The 22864-nt window shown below is 40.9% G+C and overlaps 1 protein-coding gene across 1 annotated transcript in view; it reads right to left on the reverse strand.

Moving 5' to 3' along the window:
- The window catches only part of CPE (carboxypeptidase E), a 108391-nt gene extending 91779 nt beyond the window's left edge, over positions 1-16612 (reverse strand). The window contains exon 1 of the mRNA XM_049709112.1: positions 16124-16612. Coding sequence (XP_049565069.1) covers positions 16124-16427 — 304 coding nt within the window. The 5' untranslated portion in view covers positions 16428-16612. The remainder of the gene's footprint in view (positions 1-16123) is intronic.
- Positions 16613-22864: the final 6252 nt, after the last annotated feature.

A 22864-nucleotide genomic window follows, 5' to 3' on the forward strand; every position in this document is an offset into this window, starting at 1 on the left:
ACAAAAAGGTTACTGTTGGAGGGGAATCCGCCCCCCACTTCCTCCTTCTTCCTTTGTCTGGCTCCTTCCTCTCAACTCTACTGAAACTGCTTCCCCAAATGGCACCAGTGATTTCCAACCAGCTCAGGCAGAGAATAAGTGTCCTCTGCTTCAACCACTTCCACAGCATCTGCATTGTCCTACGCCGCTAGCCCTTGAAACTCTCTCTTGCCATGATTTTGAGGCACTGAATTTTATCAATTGTCCCTATCTCTCTGACTACTCTCTGCTCTCATCTACCTCTCCTAACCTTAAAATCATCAATATATCCTAAGTTTCTGCCCTGAGACACCTTCTCTCTTTTGTTTATTCTCTCTCCCTCGTGGTCTCATCCACTATCACCACTTTCACCTTCACCAGTCACACAAATGAGTCTGAAATCTTTTCCTCTGTCCTCAAAACTTTCTCCTAAAATGAAGATCCTCATTTCAAACGAAGGACCATACATCTCTCTCCAGTAGTTGGTCCACAACACATCACCAAACCTGTCAAAACTGCACATTACCTTCTTTGTAAACCAGCGATCTGTACGTTTTCTTTTCTACAAATTGCCACACAGATGACATCTAAACCCTCAGCCTGGTAGTCAAGGTATGGTTAGAGCCTACCTGTTAAGATTTTGCTTCTACTACACATGCAGTAAGCTCTAGACACAAAGTGTTCTGTCAGTATTCACTGCACATTATGTGGGAACCCACTCTTAGAGAGGTGGGGGTTATAACTTTAATGAATGCTACTGCTTCTTCTAGAATTCTCCCTTCATCTTACACTGGCTAAGATTCTGGCCAATCAGGCCCCACTTCTTCCACAGGGACTTCTTGGTATCCTTACTGAATGTCCCACGTCATTCTTTAATCTCAAACTCAACTTTGTATTTCTATGGCACTGCAAGTCCTTAAGACATATTCTGTCTTGATTATCATAACATGTACATAACATGTACATTATCCTCCCTACTATTTTGGAAGCTCCTTAAAATTAGGGTATGTCTCTTAATAGACACACAACAGCTATTTATTATTTAGAATGGATAGTTGTCATTTGTGTAACAGATGCACCTGACATCTTTTCATTCCTTACTTGAAAATCCATTATGTTTATCACCCTCAAATACAAAAGAAAAACTGACTATTCATGCTCTGACATATTAAGCATCCTTAGTAATCATTATTTTGAAAAATATATCTCTAACGATATAGTTTATGGACATGCAATGTGAGAGAACATTTTATTGAATGGGTCCATTTTTAGGTACATCAAAAATAATGTGACCACGTAAAGGTGTATATTTAAACAATTAAATTTGTATAACATAAGCAAGCTCAAAAGTAAAGCCCTTTAATTCCTAGTGTCATAGCCTAGAATTATGAATTACTAATTGGCTATAATAGGCAGTGATTTGAAGTAGAACTTCTTAGTCACTGACTAGTTAAAACAATGAACACCAGCAAAACCTATTTTTAACACCTCAGTGTGTGTCACCCGGTATTCTTTGTCCAACAGAACTGTACCTTTAAATACGGCTAATGCCAGATGGTCTCCTCAATAACAAAACAGCAGGAGGCAACATATTAATGCTACTCAACAAGCAAGTCTGCAGACACTCAACCAATGAAATTAGTCTTCAGTTGCTAAGCCTTTCTGTCACCATGGCAACACCTAGTTCAGAAAAAATATTGGATTTTCAAGATAAATGGGCCACCCATCTTAAAACTCCAGTATCCTCCAAGCTTATGATCAGATACTTCAGCTAAAAGAACTGCCTAGATCTTCTCACTCATCTCAAATCAGGTCTACCTATGAAAAGCCATTTGCCTTTCCATTTAAAAATATTTATGTACATTTAGTTTCTAACTTTATTGACTTCCTAGATAAACACACTCCATTTAAAGGGGTGTGTGTATGTGCATATACTTACAGGCTAACAGTTCTAAATATAATGACAAATGTTACTGTCTTAGAAATTTTTCACCGGTACATACTCTTATCAGTCTGTTATTATATCTGATTCAAGAGAATAATCAAAAAATTAAATAATGTGGAAAGACCAGAATGACATTCCTATTGTTACCTAAGATACCTAATATGAATGTTCAAAGTAACAATTAAATCTTACTTTTAATACAGCCTCATTTTTAAGTTGAAATGATAATTTTCCCCAAGGGAGATGACCTTGTTTTACCTCATGAAAATGCAGGGTATCTGAAATAATGTTTGGAAATATATTGTAGAATCAAGATATGATGGGGGGTGTGTGGAAAGGAGGCTTACTTTGGAAGCAAGGAGACAGGGTATCTTAGAACATGGCAGCAGCTTCCACTCAAATCACATGGTAAGAAGAATTCTCCAAAAAGGAAAGGGAGAAAGGCAAGAAGAAAGGAGACAGTTCAGAAGAAGGAAAGGGGATGAAGCAAATGGTATCTAATGCACTGATTTTTTGTATTTATTTAACAATGTAGCTATATATAAATATATTTTTCGTATCTTGGTTTTGCCACTTATAAGCCCATGATCTCTCAGGTAAGGGAACAAATCACTTATCTCTCTGTGCTTCAGCTTCCTAATTTATAGAATGGGGTTAATAATAGTATCAACTCCATAGGGGTTGAGGATTAGATGAGTTAAACCTTTAAACAGTACTTGACATATACTAAGCATTATTTAAGTATGAGGGAGAAAAAGTATACGCGTTTTATTTTCACAACATTTAAATACGCTTGTTTTTAGCCTTTCTATTTCATCGTTAAACTTTATTTTCTACCTTACTTATACTTTTGTGTGTGTGTGTGTGTGTGTGTGTATGTGTGTGTGTGTTGGGTCTTCGTCTCTGTACGAGGGCTTTCTCTAGTTGCGGCGAGTGGGGGCCCCTCTTCATCGCGGTGTGCGGGCCTCTCACTATCGCGGCCTCTCTTGTTGCAGAGCACAGGTTCCAGACGCGCAGGCTCAGTAGTTGTGGCTCACGGGCCTAGTAGCTCCGCAGCATGTGGGATCTTCCCAGACCAGGACTCGAATCCGTGTCCCCTGCATTGGCAGGCAGATTCTCAACCACTGAGCCACCAGGGAAGCCCCTGAACAATAATTTAAGGAGGCACTTTATTCCAGGTATAGTTCCTATACATATTTATTCTTTTAATATAGGCTGTTTGTTAGATATGTAATGTATCAATAATTCTTATACCATAGTAATGTTTTATAAAGGATTCACAAATATGGAAAGAAAGTTCTTTAAGAAACTGGATGCTGACCGTTGGTGTGGAAAAATTCGGAACAAATACGTAATCCTCTTTAGCACAAATAACTTTTTTAACATTAATATTTAATGCAGACACATGAACAGGTCAACATGAGCACTATTTTCCTGAAAGGAAACCTCACCCAATTTAAGTTATTTATACTCCATGCCCCTAATCTCCAACATATAATTCATTCTGCTTGGCGCACACGAACCTCGAATTGGCTTACAAACCATAACCTAAAGGCTCTCTCCCAGTGTTTACATTCTCCTGGGATCAGGATTCCAATTTGGAATACACAACTCAGGAATGTGGGATTTCACTGTAAATGGTCAGTGAGATGGGGGATGTCTGGCTGACATTCCAAAAAAATTGCCTTTATGTCTTCTAGAAAGCACTATAGTATAGTATATATCTGATCTTTATTAATAAGGTTAATAAGTTCTTGTTTTATAACTTCTGTGTAACTGTCCTTCCTTGGACAACCTCTGGTTTTGCCAATCTTGAAGCAAGATTAAGTACTTCATCCCATCTCCCAAAGCAATCTACCACACAAAGCATCACAGAGCATAGAAGATTCTGTGACGTCACCATTCAACATGTCTGTTATCCCCAAAGTTCTTGTAAGCCACCAGCCATTAAGTCTTTTTCTCCTTCTCTGACTCTCCACCCAGTCTCTGAAAATATGCCTCTTCTTTTTATTCAATATTTTTATGTATTTAAACTGAGTAAGTTTAGCCCATTCCTGAGCCCTGAAGGCCCAGACCTCAAAAGAGTTCATCAGAACAGCCTTTCAACAAAAGCTTGTTTCTTCCTTGAGAGAGGATTCTACTGCCAAGAAAAATAATATTTCCTGTATATATTTACAGTATACTAAAGTGATTTACTTCAATCCTTTCTGGATTTTTTTGCCACTCAACATAGTCTCCCGCCACCCAGGCCCGGTCCCTCCACCTGGAAACACCAATACCCATTACAGCACATAGGTCAGGAAACTGCTCTAAGAAATTGAAAACACACTGATAAGTTACATTCCTGTACACTCCCTCACAGACTTCAGTCCACGTAAATAATTCATGACCCTCAAGGGCCACAGAAGTTATGTTTATCCCCCATCTGTATACATTGCTGTGAGGAATATTCTGAAAGGAATATTCTGAAAAGAATGCCCAACTTCCTGTATCAGGGAATGGGTTCTAGCCTCCTCCGAGGCTACACAAGCTCAAGCAGGTTGTTTAAAATCTCTCTGAAACTCAATTTATTCATCTATAAAAGTGTTCCTTCCAGCTAGGAAAAAAAACTATAATTCAATGTTCACAGTTCTATGTAACATTAATGAAAACTGGGCTTAACACAAGGAGTGATTCAAAATAAATTTACCCTAATCAAAAATGTATAGTTGGAAATTTTAAATAATAAACATTTCTGCATAGTGAATTTTTCTCCCAAAAGCATCCAACAAACTACATGGTCATATATAAGTGTTAGACAAGAGCAGCTAGATGAATGCTCTGGAGTGGCTGCAGGGCATGGATGCAGCTATGGGCTGCATCCTCCTTCAATAACTCAGACTATAGCACTTTCTTACTGTGGTTCTTATTTTTGTTAAATACAGTTTTTGAAATGCATAATCAAAACAGAACATGAATTGAGCAGTATATAACTGCTGGAAATTGGCCTAATAAAATCAAAATTACTTGACATCTTTTTACTCCATGCCTTCAAGAGAGTGTTCAATAACAGCTACCTAGAGGGGAAAAGGAATTGTAATCAATTATTGCCTATTACAATATAATATACATTATATGCTTCATATCATTATATTTATATTATATATAGCCATATCATTATATATATATATATATATATATATATCATAATCTCCATCCCAAATAGTTTTACTCTCATGATGAGGGAAATCAACCCTAAAGGACAACACCCTAAAAACTATATTCTCTCTAACAAGGTGTAAATTTCACATGTTAATGGAATGTAATTATCTGTCACAATACTTACTGAATATTGGTATGTCACCGCTATGGGGGATAGTGGAGAAAAGGACTCAAGAAGCGTGAATGATCTTACACTGACATAGAATGAAGTCCTCTCTTCTACTTTCCAGATGTGGTTCATCCTTTAAGACCTGCTCAAGTCCCCGCCTCCTTCTGAAAGCCCTCCTTTGATGATCTCTCTCAACTTCCTGTGGAAATTGAATTAATATCTTCATCTTAAGTACTCTGTAAAATACTGTTGTTTGTTGCTCCTTTTGTAAGTATCTCTTCAATTTGCAAAATGTCACTAATATAGCAGGTACTTGGCAACTCTTGTGAAGTACATTCGAACTACAAATATAATAACACACACAGTAATGAAAGATGTACTTTGTTCTGACCTGCAGTACTCAAAAGAGTTTGATTTCTAAACGTGAACTGATTTAAAAGCATTTCTATCTGGTGTTTCCAAATGTCTAGTGAATGAATGACTTTAGTTTTCTTGGTGATTTGTCCAATTAGGGTGATTTATACCTGCAAGTTGTTAGTAGGGTCTAAAAATAATAAAGTGTTACTACCTTGGTCTGGGAACTGAGGACATCATGGAAAATGTGGTATGGGCTATAAAGGAGAGCCTTCTTGGCCTCTTGGAAATGCTGGTAGGTGTATGAATGTTTTGCTTATGCTACTGTCTTTACAGAGGCTATAAAACATTTTACCTTTATTCTATAAGTTTGGGGAAAATACCAGCCAGTCTCACCCTCTGTACGTTCATTTCAGAAACACATTCTCATTCATTCCCTCTCCCTGTGCACACAGGTCATAGAATTACCGCTGCCAGCGATTCAGCTTCAATGTAAAATAACAACAGCAACAATACAAGTTTTAAAACTATTCAGGAAAAATGCTTGATGTTCCTAAAAGTTACATGTCACTTTTTAAAATACAGTTTGTGCAAACTGAAGTAGAGTCCAAAGAGAAGGGGAAATGGTTTATTAGAATACCAGGTGCCCCCAACTCCCATCTATCCAGGAATTTGAATCAACTATGAAAAGCACACCAAAAAATCTAGAAATAATGGAAAAGAGGTCTCAAAAATATTAAAAACACTTATCACATAGTTCATGGCTTTTACCACTCGTGCAAGGTTTAGCATTGTCCTCAACATACAGCCCCCCATGTGGACACTGAAGTGAAATTAATATACTCTGTCAACGAAGTTTCTCCAGGCCAGTCCACAGGTACCAATGAAGAGCAAATGAGGCACTAATGTGGGTTTGAGAGATACAGTAAGATTGTGTATAACTCACATATATGAACCAATCCCCTGTAGATAATGAGGGATGACTACACAGACTTAACCAAAATGTGCATATTTTAAGACTCACAAGATTTTCCAAAACATAAATAACAGCATAATAACACCATAAATATCAGTACCATAAATTTATGTACCTTTTCAGAGGGAATTAAGATCATTGTGACAAGATCTTTAAAAAACAAGAAAATCCACATTTCTAATTTTTCTTTTAAATACTTTTCAACAATAGGCAGACTCTTCCTGCATCTTTAAGACCCCATAAAGGTAAATATTATCTAATTCCTCACCTGTGATAGGTATGAAAAAGCTGTTCATTTAGGACTAAACGAGGTTGTTTATGGGGAACCATCGAGTAAATGGCTGACAAATGAGCCAACACATGTCCCAGTGGGTTCATGACCCACATTTATCAGATGAAAGCCTCCCAGCTGACACCCAGACAATGACCCTTTCTTATTCTAATACCCACAGAAGAGGGGGAAGCAGAGGGGTATGGGGGAGAAGAACAGGCAGGGCCACATCCATCTGTTAGGGTCTCCAAACCCGCCTCAGTGGGTACCCAGTCAGAATCCTCGTGAAAGTAAAGGCAAATGTGGCCAAATATTTAAAATCCTGGTGGAATATCTGACCATACTTAAAGAAGGCAACAAGAGCCCAAGAAAACTTTCTGAAAGAAAAAAACTTTTGAGAAATGATTTTTTCCATATAAGCCACTTAGATAAAAGAGAAAATTCTTCAATTCCTGATAAAAGCTATAGAAAGAAGTAAAAACAATTAAATTGAAGGGTATTTTATAGATGCAAGTGAAATTTAAAATACTGTAAAATGACGGCTCCACTCATGATTATCCTGCTGTCATCAAGACCTAGACAAAACCTACATGTCTATACAGTATTTCAGTCCATGTGTCAATATAGCATTAGTCACTATACAGCTATAAAATATTCACATGAGAAATATCTACCTATATTTTGTATTGCTTTAACATCTTCCAAAAACTGAATTTGACTCCAGAAAATACATTTAACAAGCAATTTCTCTATATATATTTTGCTGTATAGGTTCTGCTGATTACGTAGAGTTAGTGCTGTTTCCAAAAGTACATTAACTTAATTCCCATGATGCTGATTATGTGCAGAATCTGGCCTGACATTTACTGAGTTCCCACAATGAATAACACTGGTTTTCTCCAATAAAATTTTTAAAAATTACGCTGAACAATGTCACGACTTAAGACAAATAGAACTATTTCAATAGATCTGTTGTACTTTAAAATCAGATGGCCGACACCACACCTAAAACACAAAAAGGGCAAAAAAACATTTTATTTTGCAAATGTCTAACATTCCCAGTAGTTTCACCTACAGATACTGTCTTTATATCTGCTACATCAAGAATAGTATAGGGAACTATTTGACCCTTGCATCTATATGCAGCATATATTTTGTAGAATCAAGGGATATGTCCACTGGTTATAAAACACGTCAGTTAAGCTCAACATGCGAAAGAGTGAATCCAAGACCAGTACCCAAATACACATTTCAATATGCAAAGGAACTGCTTAAAAGGGTGACCGGCAGATAGAGTAAAATAGCATATACAGAGTGGGCATTTGTTAACTATTCCCTAAATTAAATTGACAGTACTAGCTATATAGACAAAAGCCTACAGCTTCTTTTCCTCTTGGAAAGTCAATTTTAGCTTAGAATGATACACAGCAATTTTTATAAAGGTTATGAGAAAAGGTTGTTTTAAAAATTACCCCTTGGCTAGGAAAATAAAAATAACAGTACTGAGGACATTGGTCAGGGATGTGATGGTCCAACCTGTATATTCAAGTTTTCCTACCCTGAACTCATGGTCAAAGCTTATGATTTGTACAAGTTGCTGAACTGAGCTCTAGAAACAAGATATTTCTTGGGGAAAAATTACAGAATGGCAGTGAAGAAGATTTTCTGGTTTTGAATACTTTAGGCTATGCAGGAAGGGAAATTGTGTAGGCCCATTCTGGTGGCATCACTTTGGGATCTGAACATCTGAGTAGCTGCCTGCATGTGCAAATACATGAGATAATTGTTGCTTTTCCCAATTACCTTGACATGAATCACCACAGCAAGGGATTTTTTTAGAACCTGGATTTAAGTTAAAGGTCCCATTTAAAAAATAAGTAATCTGTATCCACTTTTTAAATAAACAGCTTCTGTTTGAACTCAAACAGCTTTAAAGTGAATGGCATTATTATTATTGAACTATGATGCTCAGAGTGATTTCATAGTAAACAGATTTCTATTAAAAAAACAAAATATTTACCAGTAGTAGAAAGTTGTTTCAGGGTTTATTATCATAATTAACTTATTTTTGTTTAAGAATCAACTTTGTAATTCTCTACACGAGCCACCCTAAAAGTTACTACGTAGGGACAGTTAAAGTTGTAGGTAAAGCATTGGAACATAGTAAGAGGTACTGGCAACACAGTCTCTTTTCTGAGGCCACATTGTATTAGAAAGAGCTGGCTGCTGGAAGGCCTACAAAACACCACATCCTGAATTTCAAAAGAAACATTTGCAGAGCAATGGACTGGCAGCAATTCCTGTAATTAATGAGATGGGAAGGAAAGAGCAAATTTAAACATGTCTCAAATTTGAGCTCATTTGACCCATCAGCTAACTTTCAGATAAATCTCCTCCTCTTCAGCATTTTCAAGTCCATGATTTGAATGCCATTTTCATGAGGGAAGGAAAGTTAAAACCTGGAGATGTATGGCTTCTATGTGTAAAACAGCCATACTAAGGAATCAGAATAGATATCTTAAAAGCCAAAAATTTTACTAAGTGAATTTTTACTAATTATCTTCAGAACTTTTATTTAACACTTAAAAAGCAGCTTAACTTTCTATCAATAAAATGTCTCAAGAGGAAAGAGGCCAAGAGGAAACGAGCCTCAAACTACTTCACTTACAATAAACACACTCGAAAAGACGTGCAGTAGATGGATTTCTCCATTATGCAAAACCGGATGCATCACAACAAAATACAAGTGTTCACATAAGGAAACTACCATTTCTATCCTTTCTTGATATCATGCTTCTGGCTTGCTAACATGTATTAACTCAACACCGAACTTCAACACAGCTTTGTTTTGTGATGCCCATTCTTGCCTGTTTGAGAAATTTCAATTATTCCACAAACATTCACTGAGTGGCTGCTATGTCCTAAGCATAGAACTAGACATTTGGGATAAAGAAATGTGCAAAATACAACTCCTGACCACAAGGATCTCACAGCTTACTGGGAGAACACGTATACCAACAACAGAAAATGCCATAATAGAGATAATAATAATTGTTGACATACTTACTTAAGAGCTTTACATTTACTACTTCATTTAATCATCACATTATTGTCATTTTGTAGGTGACGAATCTGGGGCTTTGAGAGAAGTTAAGTGACTTGCCCAAGAACATTTAGTTTAAAATAGGAAGCCCTGATCTAAACTCAGGTCCCCTGACATTGAAGCATATACTGTAAACCTTGATGCTACCTCACCTCTCTTCAAAGAACTGTGGAAACACAAAGAAAAGACCCCAGTAGGGGTAAGAAAATTAGGGAGGGGTGAGAAAGGAGGTTTCGAAGATCTTTCACTTACACTGAGTCAGTAAAAGAATAAAGTAGTCAGGACCTGAGCAGTTTTATTATAAATTCTTCAGAAAAATAAGTTAGTTTGCCAAAGTAAATGCTGGAATTGCCCTAGATTTGTTTAGCTACCTGAAGATATAGTTCATCAAATAACGATGAGCACTTACACTGTTTCCATTGAATGAAGCAAAATAAGATGTCAAGCTGAAGCAAAGCAGGAATGTCCTACATTTTAAAAATCGATAGAAGACAAACGTTTGTGAACAAGGAAACACTGACGATGAGAGGGTAGAAGTCCATCAGGGCTGCCTGCCAGGCTTGTGCAGATGGGCTTCCACTGGAACAGGGAAGCATCCAAGGTCTCCTGTGATGACACACCAAGGAGGCCCCCTCCCAATGATGAAAGCTGATGGAGCACACTCCAGACCAACTTCCAGTTGGGAAGAAACATTTCAACAAATTACCCCATGTTCTTAATAACCAGATGAAAGCAACTGCATTAAATTCTTTTCTATACTACTTTGGCCTCACAGCAGCCCTGTGAGGTTTGAGTTTTTAAAGTATTCCTATTTTATAGACAAGAAAAGGAGGTACACAGAAGTTAAAAGCATGAAGCTACGTAACAATAAAACAATGGTAATGCACTTGTCACTTTAATCTTTCCAATCGAAAGCATCTGTCCTATGCCTCGTTGCCTCAAAAATCATGTTCTCAATTCAATAAGCATAACTTAAGAGCTTACTCTACATAAATCAATAAGTCAGCTGTTTATGGGCAAAAAAATGGAAAACATATGCTCCCCACCCCTAAGGAACTCCCTATTTGAGTGTCTCTGCTACAGAATTACCAAATCAATCCTTCAAAATATGATAATGAATAATAATGAGCTAGTGCTGTGCTTCTCTAAGTAGTGCAATACCAGGTACAAAATAAGCTCCTTGGGGGATAAAAGGGAGTTCCATGCTGAAAAAGATTGGAAAATACTGTACAGCAAACATCTAAGTTGGAGGTTTGAAACATACATTAGTATATTAAAGGCTCTGATAAGTCTTACAATATATAAACCTGTTTATCTTTGTTTACTTAATCCTTCTCAAACCAAGCTGAACTAACGTTCCATCGAATACACTTTGGGGAAAGCTGGTTTATGTATCACCGCTTCTTACTGGAGCTGTTTTTGTATTTGTCAAAAATATCTTTCCCAAAGAACGGTAAAGGTGGGTATTGGAATATCCTCTGTGCTACACAATGAGGGAGATGCGGGCAGATGATTCCTTTGCCACCTCTCAAATCAGTTTCCATAGAAAGACACTTACTTTGTCTGAGTACAGGATATAATGTTAGGGGCCAGCTCAATTTCCTCTCTTCCTTCAGCCAATCACAAGTCAATCAAGTACATTATTTCTGGCAAGAGCTACATTGACTCACTTGGGTCTAAAAATAACTCTTGACCACATGTGGTATATCTAGATCCTTCTCCACAATCTAATGTCAATATTCACCAGTTATAAGGTGCTACTCAGCTGTATTGCCCACTAGTTCACACTAATCTGGTATTAAAAGAGGCCATACGAAATAACCAAAACCCCACTTTTTTTTTTTGAGTTGTATAGAAATTTTGCCAGCATTTAATGTTGCTCACGATATTTGGCAAATGCACACTGGCATTCATACACTTTAAATGTGAACATATTTGGGGAGGAACAAGTCCAAAATAATCATTCCAGCCTTTGAGAGAGGAAAATCTATGCCCTAAAGAATGTTTCTAAGATAACATTTTAGATATAACTCAGATTTTTTCCCCAAGAGCAATCTTAAACTACACGTGAAAGAATTAGTGTTTTAAACAAACTAATCTTAACTCACGTTTAACCCTAGGAGGATTGGTCTGGGAATACAGATTCCATTGCTTAGTCATAAATTAAGAAAGGCTTCTTTTATGAGTACTGCAATAATTGCTATGCATGCCTAGGAGCGCATATATTTGGGTTTGAGAACATGAGTCCCTATGTGTAGAAACATTTTAAATGTATAAAATATAAGCAAGCAGAAAGAAAAATGGGAAACATGACCAGGCTTGGCAGTTATCACACCTCATGGGAACATACCCAAGAGCAGAGACTCAATCTTAGCCAATGCTCCATCCCAGCCCCACGTCTGGCGTCCAGATTCATGATGTGTGAGGAGATGAGACTGGGGCCAAGACCACGCGCAGTTCTTCTGAGAATGGCTGAGACCCACCACCCTCCTACAGTAGATTTGTGCAGGCCTCCAAAGTGATCAAAATGAAAACTGAGACCCAACGTCCAGCTGGTCAGGAATCAAGCAGACGGAATAGGTATGGATATTCCTCCCTGACCAATTCCAAATAGAATTTTCTTTCCCTTTTGATGAATTCAAATGTGGAATATCTGAGAGAATTGATCACTTTCAGGAGATCAGTTCAAATTCTGCCCATGGCCTGGTACCAAACAAGTCCAATGATCACTTTTTCCCGCTCAGTAAGGGAGCTGGTGGGATCCAGGAACTCCCTCTGTCCATAATCTGCAAATCTAACCACATCAACTTCTACCACAGGGAAATACTTGATGTATATATGTTGTTTTGTTTTGGGAGAGTTTTTCTATTATGATAAATACTTAGACGTTAGCTCTATTTTTTTAAAGTTCAGAAAAAGAATTTAGACTAAGAGGACTAACAAACCTGACACTTCTCTCTTGTTGGAGGATAAAATGAATACGGGCAACGTGATCAAAGTTTTAGTCAAGTAAATGAATTTGTTAAGCTAAATATTATTTCTGAATAGCATCATCAGAAACATTATTTTAACCTTCCCCAAAATACTTATAATGTGAAAACAGTGAAGACAGTTGCCCTCTTTCAAAAACAGGGGCTCTGTTAAAACATACATCTGTATGAGCTACACTGGAACTGGTAAATTTCACTAATCTGTACATTTCCTGGCTTCTTGTCATCTATTCTTCAATAACCAAATGCCCTGACCTAACGTTCGCAGTCTCCTTTCTCTGGGCCCCCCACTCCCTTCTTGCAGCACTGACCACCTTTACACTGTCCTCCAACCTCCCAATTCTCAATCTCCGACAGGGCAAGGACCATCCTGTGTATCGCTGCACAGCCCATACAACTTGCCCCATCTACAGTGTGTGGATGGTTCAAAACACACTGATTGCATCCATTTCTATCTCAAAATAAGTATGGAAATTCCCTTCTCATTTCTTAAAATATTTTTTTTTTTGTTTTTGCGGTACGCGGGCCTCTCCAGTTGCGGAGCACAGGCTCCGGACGCGCAGGCTCAGCGGCCATGGCTCACGGGCCCAGCCGCTTCGCGGCATGTGGGATCCTCCCCAACCGGGGCACGAACCCGCGTCCCCTGCACCGGCAGGCGGACTCTCAACCACTGCGCCACCAGGGAAGCCCAAAATATTTTAATCTAAAAACGAATATGAAGGCCATTTAAGAATGGTGAATACTTTCCTTCATTCAAAACTTCCTAAAAAGTTAATCCCCACAAGTGCTATTAAACTCATATACTGATCAGATCTCTGCATTCACTAATGTTAAAAACAAGACAATAGGCCCCAAATGGAGTCGCTTATGCTAAGTCCCACATCACCAAACTGAAACTTAATTACAGTTTTGGTTCTCCCAGAAATGGAATCTTAAACCAGTCAATCAGGAACCCTGTGATCAGCACAAGTGGCCCCTGCCATCCCCTAAAAGAAAGTAACCTTGTAATAACCAACCCATCTTTTGCCTAGTGTAACCTCCTTGTTCCTGCTCCCTTCTGCCTATAAAAGTCTTTCATTTTGTACAGATCTTAGAACACCTTTCTATCTGCTAGACTGAATGACATTTAATTCATGAATCACTGAATAAAGTCAATAAGATCTTTAAAATTTACCCAGTTGAATTTTTTTTTAACACTAGTTCCCTGAAGATTTCCAACCTGCTCATCTCCTCTAAAAAGGTGGTGGAGGGGGAAATCACCCTGTGGTTTTTTAGTGTTTGCTCATAATAGTTTACTTCAACCTTTAAAAATACAATGGGTAGACATTTTGTATTCTATTTATTAAGTAATACCATGAACTTAGTTTCCCTCATTTAACATGTAAACGCTTCTTTGTCCACCTTCTTAAAATGAATTTAATTGGTGTATTTTGTGTTTAAAAGGAATAAAACATTGAAGGCATTGTGTTATTCAGCAAATGACTGATTCATTTTTTCCCTAATGTGACCTGAGTGTCTGCTATGTGCCAGACCCGGCCTGGGTGCTGGAGATACAGCCCTACCTCATGGAGCCTGTAGTCTGAGAGGGATCTGCAGATCTTGACAGACTATACATTCCGGATATTTAAGCAAAAAAATTATGGTTTTCATTTTCAAAAGCATATCGCATTCTAACAGTAATATCGCTTTACAATCTTGTTTCTAAACTTGAAGCAAGACAACAAAAAGTTAACATTCGCTTTCATATAATCTCTTTGAAGAAACAATTAACAAAATGTGAGGAACAATCTACAACAGAATAACCAAAGGTTCTAATTAAGTAGGCAGGAGAATCACAAATATTTAGATTATGTTTATCTAAGCCTAGGATGTCTTGACTTTGATTATCTGAAATAACTGAAAATGAGTTGTCACATTTAAAATTTTTCTTTATCTTTAGATACAAACACGAAACTAATTTTCCAAATTTCCAATTCTACATGCTGAATCCTGCTAGAGAGCATTACTGAAAATGTTTTCTAGGATCTGATTTTAGGCTTTTGACTGCAAAATCACACATTTTTGTATACATTATTTGAAGATAAGAGATATTTCCCATTTGAAGATTTATTATTTATCAACCCATACTATTTCCATTTCAAGATCAAAGTGTCTCCATCGATCACCTATTTTCATCCCTTCTCAGTTTATAAATATCATTATAAAACTATCCTGGCGCTACATTGAGAATTTTTACCTGTTTTCTTGCTTTCTTTGTCATTAAAAACAAAAAAACAAGCATCCCATGCTAATGTCATTAGCCCAGATAACTTCAACAGTACCTTTATGATCATAAGACGTAAGACCAGGCCTTAAGAGTTATATCATTTCCAAAAAGCAATGAAAAAGAAGCACCAAGAACATTTTTTAAAATACCTCTTTATTAATACCAAATGCATAACATTTAACATAAGTTAAAACGTGCCCTAACACACTCAGGAGGAAGATGCATAAGATGGCCATATGGAAACATCTGTTGGAATAAAATCCTGGTCACAAACTACTCATCTCCAAGGGCTAGAGCAGAGAAAATGGAATATTCCTTTTTCCTTAGAAAAACTGTGTGCAGTTTCAAGATCCGAATGCCTGCCAGAGGCCACTTTCTCACCCTCTACCACCCAGTGTTGCCAAGGTCCTTAACATTCCCTGAGTATCCCAGCAGCGCGTGCACCTAATGCGCACATACAGGTAGAGGCGGGTACGTAGAGTCATCAGCACCAATAAACTGGAAATTAGGAAACAAATGATAATTGACTTTTCCTCATTTTCTCCAAGCTCCTGCCTTCTGCACCTTATCGTTCTACTCCTGTCTGCAAGGAAGGGCGACCTCCTTGCAGAGGCCTCGAAGTTATTCCCTGCGGTCTTCGGTACAGCGAAGTGGGGGTGACAGCGGGTTTGCAGGCGCTCAGATTTGCTCGCTGCGCTCCTACCTCCATCCGCCGCAGCCCCTCGGGCCTGTGCTCACCCAAGGGGGGTCTCGAGGCTGGGGAGGGCGGCTGGCCGAGACTAGGTGACGGCAATCCCCATCGCCATCCCTCCCTCCACGTCCCATCTTCCACCCCGGGTGCCCCTCTCCCTCCTCCCCCACCGCCAGCCCACCCAGCGCGGCGCCCTTACCCGGCTCGTGGACGCCGGGGCTGTCGGACAGCTCGAGCACCAGCAGCTCGCGGCCCTCGAAGCTGCGCCCCACCGTGTAGATCCTGCTGACCGCGGCGCACTGCAGCCACACGGACACCAACGCCTCGCGCAGCTCGGGGTAGCGGTGGTACTCGAAGGGGATGCCGTCCTCCTGAGGCCGCCGGCGCCGCCTCGCGCCCGCCGGGGGCCCTCGGGGCCCCCGGGCCTCGGCGCCCAGCAGCCACGCACAGGCCGCCAGCGCCCCGCACAGCGCCAGCAGCGCGCGGCCCCCTCGCCCGGCCATCGCGCCACGCGTCTCCCGTGCGGCCTCCTGTATGCCCGGCGCCTCGGGGCGCACAGCCCGCGGGTCCCCTTGCCTCGCCTCCCGGCGGCCTGGAGCAGGCAGCGGAGGGAAGACCCAAGCAGCGAGCGCGGAGCCTGAGCGGAGCGCAGGACGCACCGCCGCCGAGCGCGGGACGAAGGGGAGGTGGCGCGGAGCCGGGCGGGGCGCGCGGGCGCGCGGGCGGGGCGGGGCGGGGCGGCGCCGCGGGCCGGATTTGCGGATAACCGGGGGCAGCTGCACGATTTGCGGGCTCGGAGCTACGTCAGAGCCAAATGGCGCCGGAACGACCCATGTGGGATGACAGCTAAGGTTGGGTCTGGATATGTTGCTGTCATTGAGAGACCCGTGATTACTGCCTGTGGAAAAAACACTGTGGGATTGTTAGTGCAGCCTTTTAATGTGCCATCAATCCCAAGCCGACCAGGTTTCTATCCTGATGCTCCAAAAACTAGAGAATATTGTAGAAAAAAAGAAGCACAAAAGAAGTATTGGCAGCCGCTTGCCTTCTCCCCGTGATGTGTGTTTAATAACTGTATTGATAGTCCAAACACAAACCCACGGGTTGGATGTTCATTGATTGCAAGGTCTGGCTGGAAAACAGAACACAATGCACTGTGATTCAGAGGTTTAAGAGACTAAAAATGCATTCTATCAATTTGTAGATACTGTCTTTAATTGTATTTATGCACATTCCTGGATTCTTGGTGGGGGGACGCACAAATGAGATAATGTCATCTGCCAGTGCCTATGCCAACCCCCTTCTCTAACTCCTGTGGGGAAAACAGAGTGCCACTGGGGAGTGCTGGACAAGGGATTTAGTTTGATATTAAGGTTAAATCTTTCCAGAACAGCTTATCTGGGTGGTTCAGGCTCAGGGTCTCCTACCTGGTTGAAACTAAGATGTTGGCCAGGAGTGCAGTCATCTAAAAGGCTTGAATGGGGCTGGAGAGTCTTCATCCAAGAAAAAAATAAAAGATCAAATCCTGTTATAGAAAGAAAACTCTGATGGTGAAAGATAAGATCTCCATTCCCATAATTGTTGCAAAAATATAAAATCATTTACAGCTTTAAATACCCAGCCTTTACACAGGATTTGTAGTCCTGGAACAACTCTGGAGCAGATGTTATTCTGAAGAGGTTGCCATTTGGATTAAAAAATAACACAAATCTAAATAAATAAATAATCCATTGGGTATTTCAACCAAACAGTAAAACTGGACATCATGTGGGTGATTTTTCATGTTAGCCATTTTTTTTCTTAACTTACTCTTTCTCCACCTGTCTAACAGTGCAGTGCACTGAATAAAAACTTTCTCCTGGAAAAGAATCCAGATATTTAAATGACTTTATTGGATCAAAAAAAAAATGCTGCTGGAGAGGTTGGTTTCAAAACCCTCTGACTGTCTACGTTTCCACAGCAGCATGGATCTTCTTTTTTGGATTTTTTTGGGAAAAGCTGCCACTATAAAGACATGCCACTCAGTTGAATTTGGACGCCACCATGATCCTTGTCAATGTAGGCAGAGCTAAGAACCATATATTTTTCTCTATGACCAGTCTGAGTTTGATTACATGGTCCAGAAGTTTGAAACCAGAGTTATACTTAGATTTCTAAAATCATGCCCAAAAGAGCAATCTTGGACATCTAGAAAAAGAAAACAGTGTAGCCAAAGCCAATAACTTCAGAAGTAGAAGGTTAGGATTTTCATGTTAGCAATTTAAGGTAACCACACTAATTTGAGGCAAGGTGGGCCATATACTGGTAATGACACACATAAACAACATATGATTCAGTGAAATCTTGTTGCCCTTAAGCTTCTCTTCGAACAAAGGGTGTTTTCTATTTTCTCCCAAATCTCAGTTTTATGGATTTCTTTTTAAACTTTTTTTGAAAATGGATGGAATCCCACCAGCTCTGTGGCCTCACTTGAGGGAGATTTTTGTGAATCTTAGAAGTTTGTTTTCTTTATCTATAAAATGAAAGATTTGGATTCATTTGTGTGCAGCCGGATCATCTAGAGAATTTGTAATGTATGCAGATTCCCAATCCCCCACCAATGCAGAAAGCCTGCGATGGGTTTCAGGTGTTAACAATGTTACAGGTTTTAACAAGAATACCAGGTATTTCTGATTTTGATGTTTGATTGACAAACATACTTCAACAAAGTGTTTGTTCTATGGGTTTTCTGAAGTCTTTTCAAATCTCAAATGCTGTGATCCTGGAAGTTTTCTTTTTGAGAAAAGTTCCTGCTCACCAAAGCTCTGGGACACACCACATACACCAAGGAATCAGTTCAAAGGAATTAAAACTTTGTCTTTAAATTTCTGGGCAATTTTAGGTGTAGGACAGCTTCACCGGAGCATAATTACTTTTGTGGTTTCATAAGCAATTATGTAAAAGGTTATATACCCATCCCGATTGCTACATAGAAAATCTTGCATGCTAACTGTCTAATGTGTTTGACCCTGTGTACCCATAGTTAAATCTAGTGTGCACCCACACTTTAAATCATGCACATGCATGCACATGCATGCAAGGAAGAAAGAGATCTGTTTTTTGTGTTATTTCTGAACATCTGTATGAGCATATTTAAGCTCCCCAAACCTTCACTTCCTGCATCACCTCCACTATTTTCAAACCCAGAAACTGTCTCTTCCTATATCCCAAACCCTGTATTCCCTCCTTCCAAAGCCATGTCTAAAACTCATCTAGTCCACAAAGGTTCTGTAAACACATAGCTTTATATCCTTTTAGTGGTGTGCTGGTAAATGTTTGACACTCAGCTCTCCATGCGTGGTAAAATCTGATTTAGAGTGTTTGCTGATTTCTGTAGTATTAATATTCCCACCGTGGCTGATTCCAAATTGCCGATGTGATATCACTGAGCACAGCGTTGAGGAGAGGCACACAGCACACTTTTATACAAATTCTTTACACTCCTTCCTTTCAAGAGGGGGAGCTTAATTCCCTTCTACTTGAGTTTAGGCAGGACTTAGTGACTCGCTCCTAATGAACATAATATGGCAGAACTGATGGGATATATCTACTAAAATTAGGTTATGACAAAACTCTCTCTCCCCCTCTTTCTCATATCACTTGTCCTGGGCGAGTTGTCTGCCATGTTGTGGAGATGCACACAGCAAGGACTGGGAAGGCCTCTGTGGAAGCCTGAGAGGGACCTATGTCTGCAGCCCAGCAGCTGTGAGTTACTGAGGGCTCTCAACAGCCACGGAGCAGATCCTTCAGCCCCAGTCAAGTCTGGGAGGGCTGCTTGACTGACAGCTTGACTCTAGCCTCCTTACAGACGCTGAGCCAGAACCACCAGCTAGGCAGCAAAAGGTTCCCAACCTACAGAAACTGTTAGAGAATAAATGTGTGTTGTTTCAAGCTCCATATGCTGAGGATAACTAATACATACAGCATCTCTCCTGTACAGATACAATAGATACAAAAAACCTCGAGAGCACAGAGGATAATAAAATATAGCAGCATAATGAACAAGTGGTGGGTTTTGAGTGTTTATTCCCTTTTTCTTCATATAATTTATTTAATTGCAAGTTTCTATAATTTATTTTTTATAAATAATGGCTGTGTTTAACAAGTGACTCATAAGATTCCTTTAATTTTAACAAGTGGCTCTTGCAAGTGTCAACCAAGAAACACACAAGGCTGCAAATAAGAAAAGTTTATTGGGCGGTCTTAGGAATTGCAATACCAGAGACACAGATTCAGATAAAACCGAGTGTTCCAAGGAAGAGCAAGAGTCAGGGGCTTATAAAGGCAAAAGCCACAAGGTTGTTAAAGTTGTCTGGCAAGAATCATGATTGACCCTAGTGTAAGCAGATATTTGGGGTAAGGGTCCAATAAGCGCCTCGAGTTTCTGGAACATTGGGCAGGTGTTCTGCATGCCCACGTTAAGAGAATAAGTGGTCAAAAGGTCAGATTTCATCCGGAATCACTTCCTCAGTGGCCTTGAGGCTTCATTTCAGAGCTCTCTTAGCAGTCCCGCCTGCATTTGATTTTCCTTCCACACAAGCTGGTATGACCGGCTCCAGCAAATCTCTCTTCTTCCCTCTCCAGGCCCCATTCCTCACTCAGCAGTATCCCTTTCCGGCTGGTCCTCCTCTCTGGCCCCCCGGAGAGGCCATGTCGCGTTGAACTTCAGGGTTCATGAACCTGCTGCATCAGAATCACCTGGTGAGCATGGCCACATGCCAGACCGGTTAAATCCAATTTTCAGCTGGGTGTGGGGCTTGGAAGTCTGCACTTGAATAAGTTCCCCCCACCCCCATCCCCTCAGGGTGACTCTGATGCACAGTAGGATTGGAGGGACACTGGTTCAGGAGACTGGTGTTGAGGTTTGACAGACAGCGTTCTAATCCCAGGTCTGCTTGTTTCTGGAAGCTGCTCAGTGACTTCACCCCAAAATGAGGGGCACGATGAGCATCCCATGAACTCGTGATAATGGAAGCAGAGTTAAAGAGAGAAGATGCTATGCTCCTGGCTTGGAAGATGGAGGAACGAGCCGCCAAGCCAAAGAAGGCCGGGGAAAGTAGATGGAAAACGAACTAAGGCCTTTTTTGTTTTTTTTTCCCCAGCTTACGTGCTGAATAAATAAGAATTTATCTACATACAAACGCACTTCATTTTCTGTAAAAGAGCTCAACGACCACACTGTTCTGTTTCTGACACAGAGGCCGCATGGACGCCCCGCAGGCGGGCTCGGGTCACGAGGGCGGCAGGTGGTCGTCCCCGCATTCCTGTACAGCTCGTTGGCTCCCAGCCCAGAGAGCGCCTCGAAGAAGGGGCTCTGGGCCAGCGGAGACTCAGTGAGCCCTGGTCCACAGGGCTGAGCTCGACGTCATACCCGTCCTCCTACGCCTGCAAGGCGGGCGCTCACAAGAGGAGTGCTGGCTAAACAAAGCCTTCTGAGCCCCTTCACTCCCTGCTGGGACAGACTTCAGTCGTGGTACGTCTCACTGGCACTGCAGCCCCATCCAGACATCCTGCTTCAGAATCCTTTCTCCCCCGTGAACTCCCAGCACCAGTGCCGGGCGTTCCTGGGAAGCCCTGAAGAAATTCTCTGACCAAACTCTGCTTGACCTTCTCCCGTCCACACCACGAAGCCACTGTCGGGAGCCTGTGTCCCCAACCTGACCGGGGCCGCAGCTGGTCTCACCGGTCTCTCGTTTCTCCCGTTTCCCATTTCCTTCATCACTGGGTTGTGTGCAAACCAAGCATCAGGCAGGTGTCACCAAAATGTTCATGCCACTTTTAAGTTAAAAAACTGGGTAAACTGACAAATACAAGAGTAGAAAAAAGTTGGATGCTTTGGAAACACTTGAATTTTTAAAATTTTTTTATAAATTTATTTTTTGCTGCGTTGGGCCTTCGTTGCTGTGCTCGGGCTTTCTCTAGTTGCGTCGAGCGGGGCCTGCTCTTCGTTGCGGTGCGTGGGCTTCTCATTGCGGTAGCTACTCTTGTTATGGAACATGGGCTCTAGGCACGTGGGCTTCAGTAGTTGTGGCACACAGGCTCAGTAGTTGTGGCTTGCAGGCTCTACAGCGCAGGCTCAGTAGTTGTGGCGCACAGGTTTAGTTGCTCTGCGGCTTGTGGGATCTTCCCGGACCAGGGCTCAAACCCGTATCCCCTGCATCGGCAGGCAGATTCTTAATCACTGCACCACCAGGAAAGTCCAGGAAACACTTGAATTTTAAAAATGGAATTAGGTATGAATGAAAAAACAGTGAAGGACTGAGGAAAAGTTAAAAATCTTTAAAGATTCTGCTCTTAGATTTGTTCAAAACCTGTCACTTTAAAGAAACCGTAACAGTAGAAAACACATTGTGGGGAGAAGACCACGTTACAACAACCAACAACCAACTGATGGATGAGTGGACACATGTTTTAAGTTTAAATAAACTAATTAAAGTGTGCTTTGTGCTTCTTTTTTTTATTTTTATTTTTGCGGTATGCGGGCCCCTCACTGTTGTGACCTCTCCCGTTGCGGAGCACAGGCTCCGGACGCGCAGGCTCAGCGGCGATGGCTCACGCGCCCAGCCGCTCCGCGGCATGTGGGATCTTCCCAAACCGGGGCACGAACCCGTGTCCCCTGCATTGGTAGGCGGACTCTCAACCGCTGTGCCACCAGGGAAGCCCTGTGCTTCTTTTTTTATGATTCTCTCCTTTAGTTGATTTTTTTTCCATTAACCACCCACTGCATATTCCAGTTCTATCAGCCGAGAGGGTGGATGTACCATAGCAGACAGGTAACAGCCAAAGGTACTCTGAACCCCCTGAATGAATCAGCAGGACAAAACTCCATGTATAGGTATCACAGCCTGAAACCTAATTACCAACTCAAATTAAATATGGTTTATCACTACAGCTCTGCCTT

Source organism: Orcinus orca, chromosome 4 (assembly GCF_937001465.1).
Source record: "Orcinus orca chromosome 4, mOrcOrc1.1, whole genome shotgun sequence".
Lineage (NCBI taxonomy): Eukaryota > Metazoa > Chordata > Mammalia > Artiodactyla > Delphinidae > Orcinus > Orcinus orca.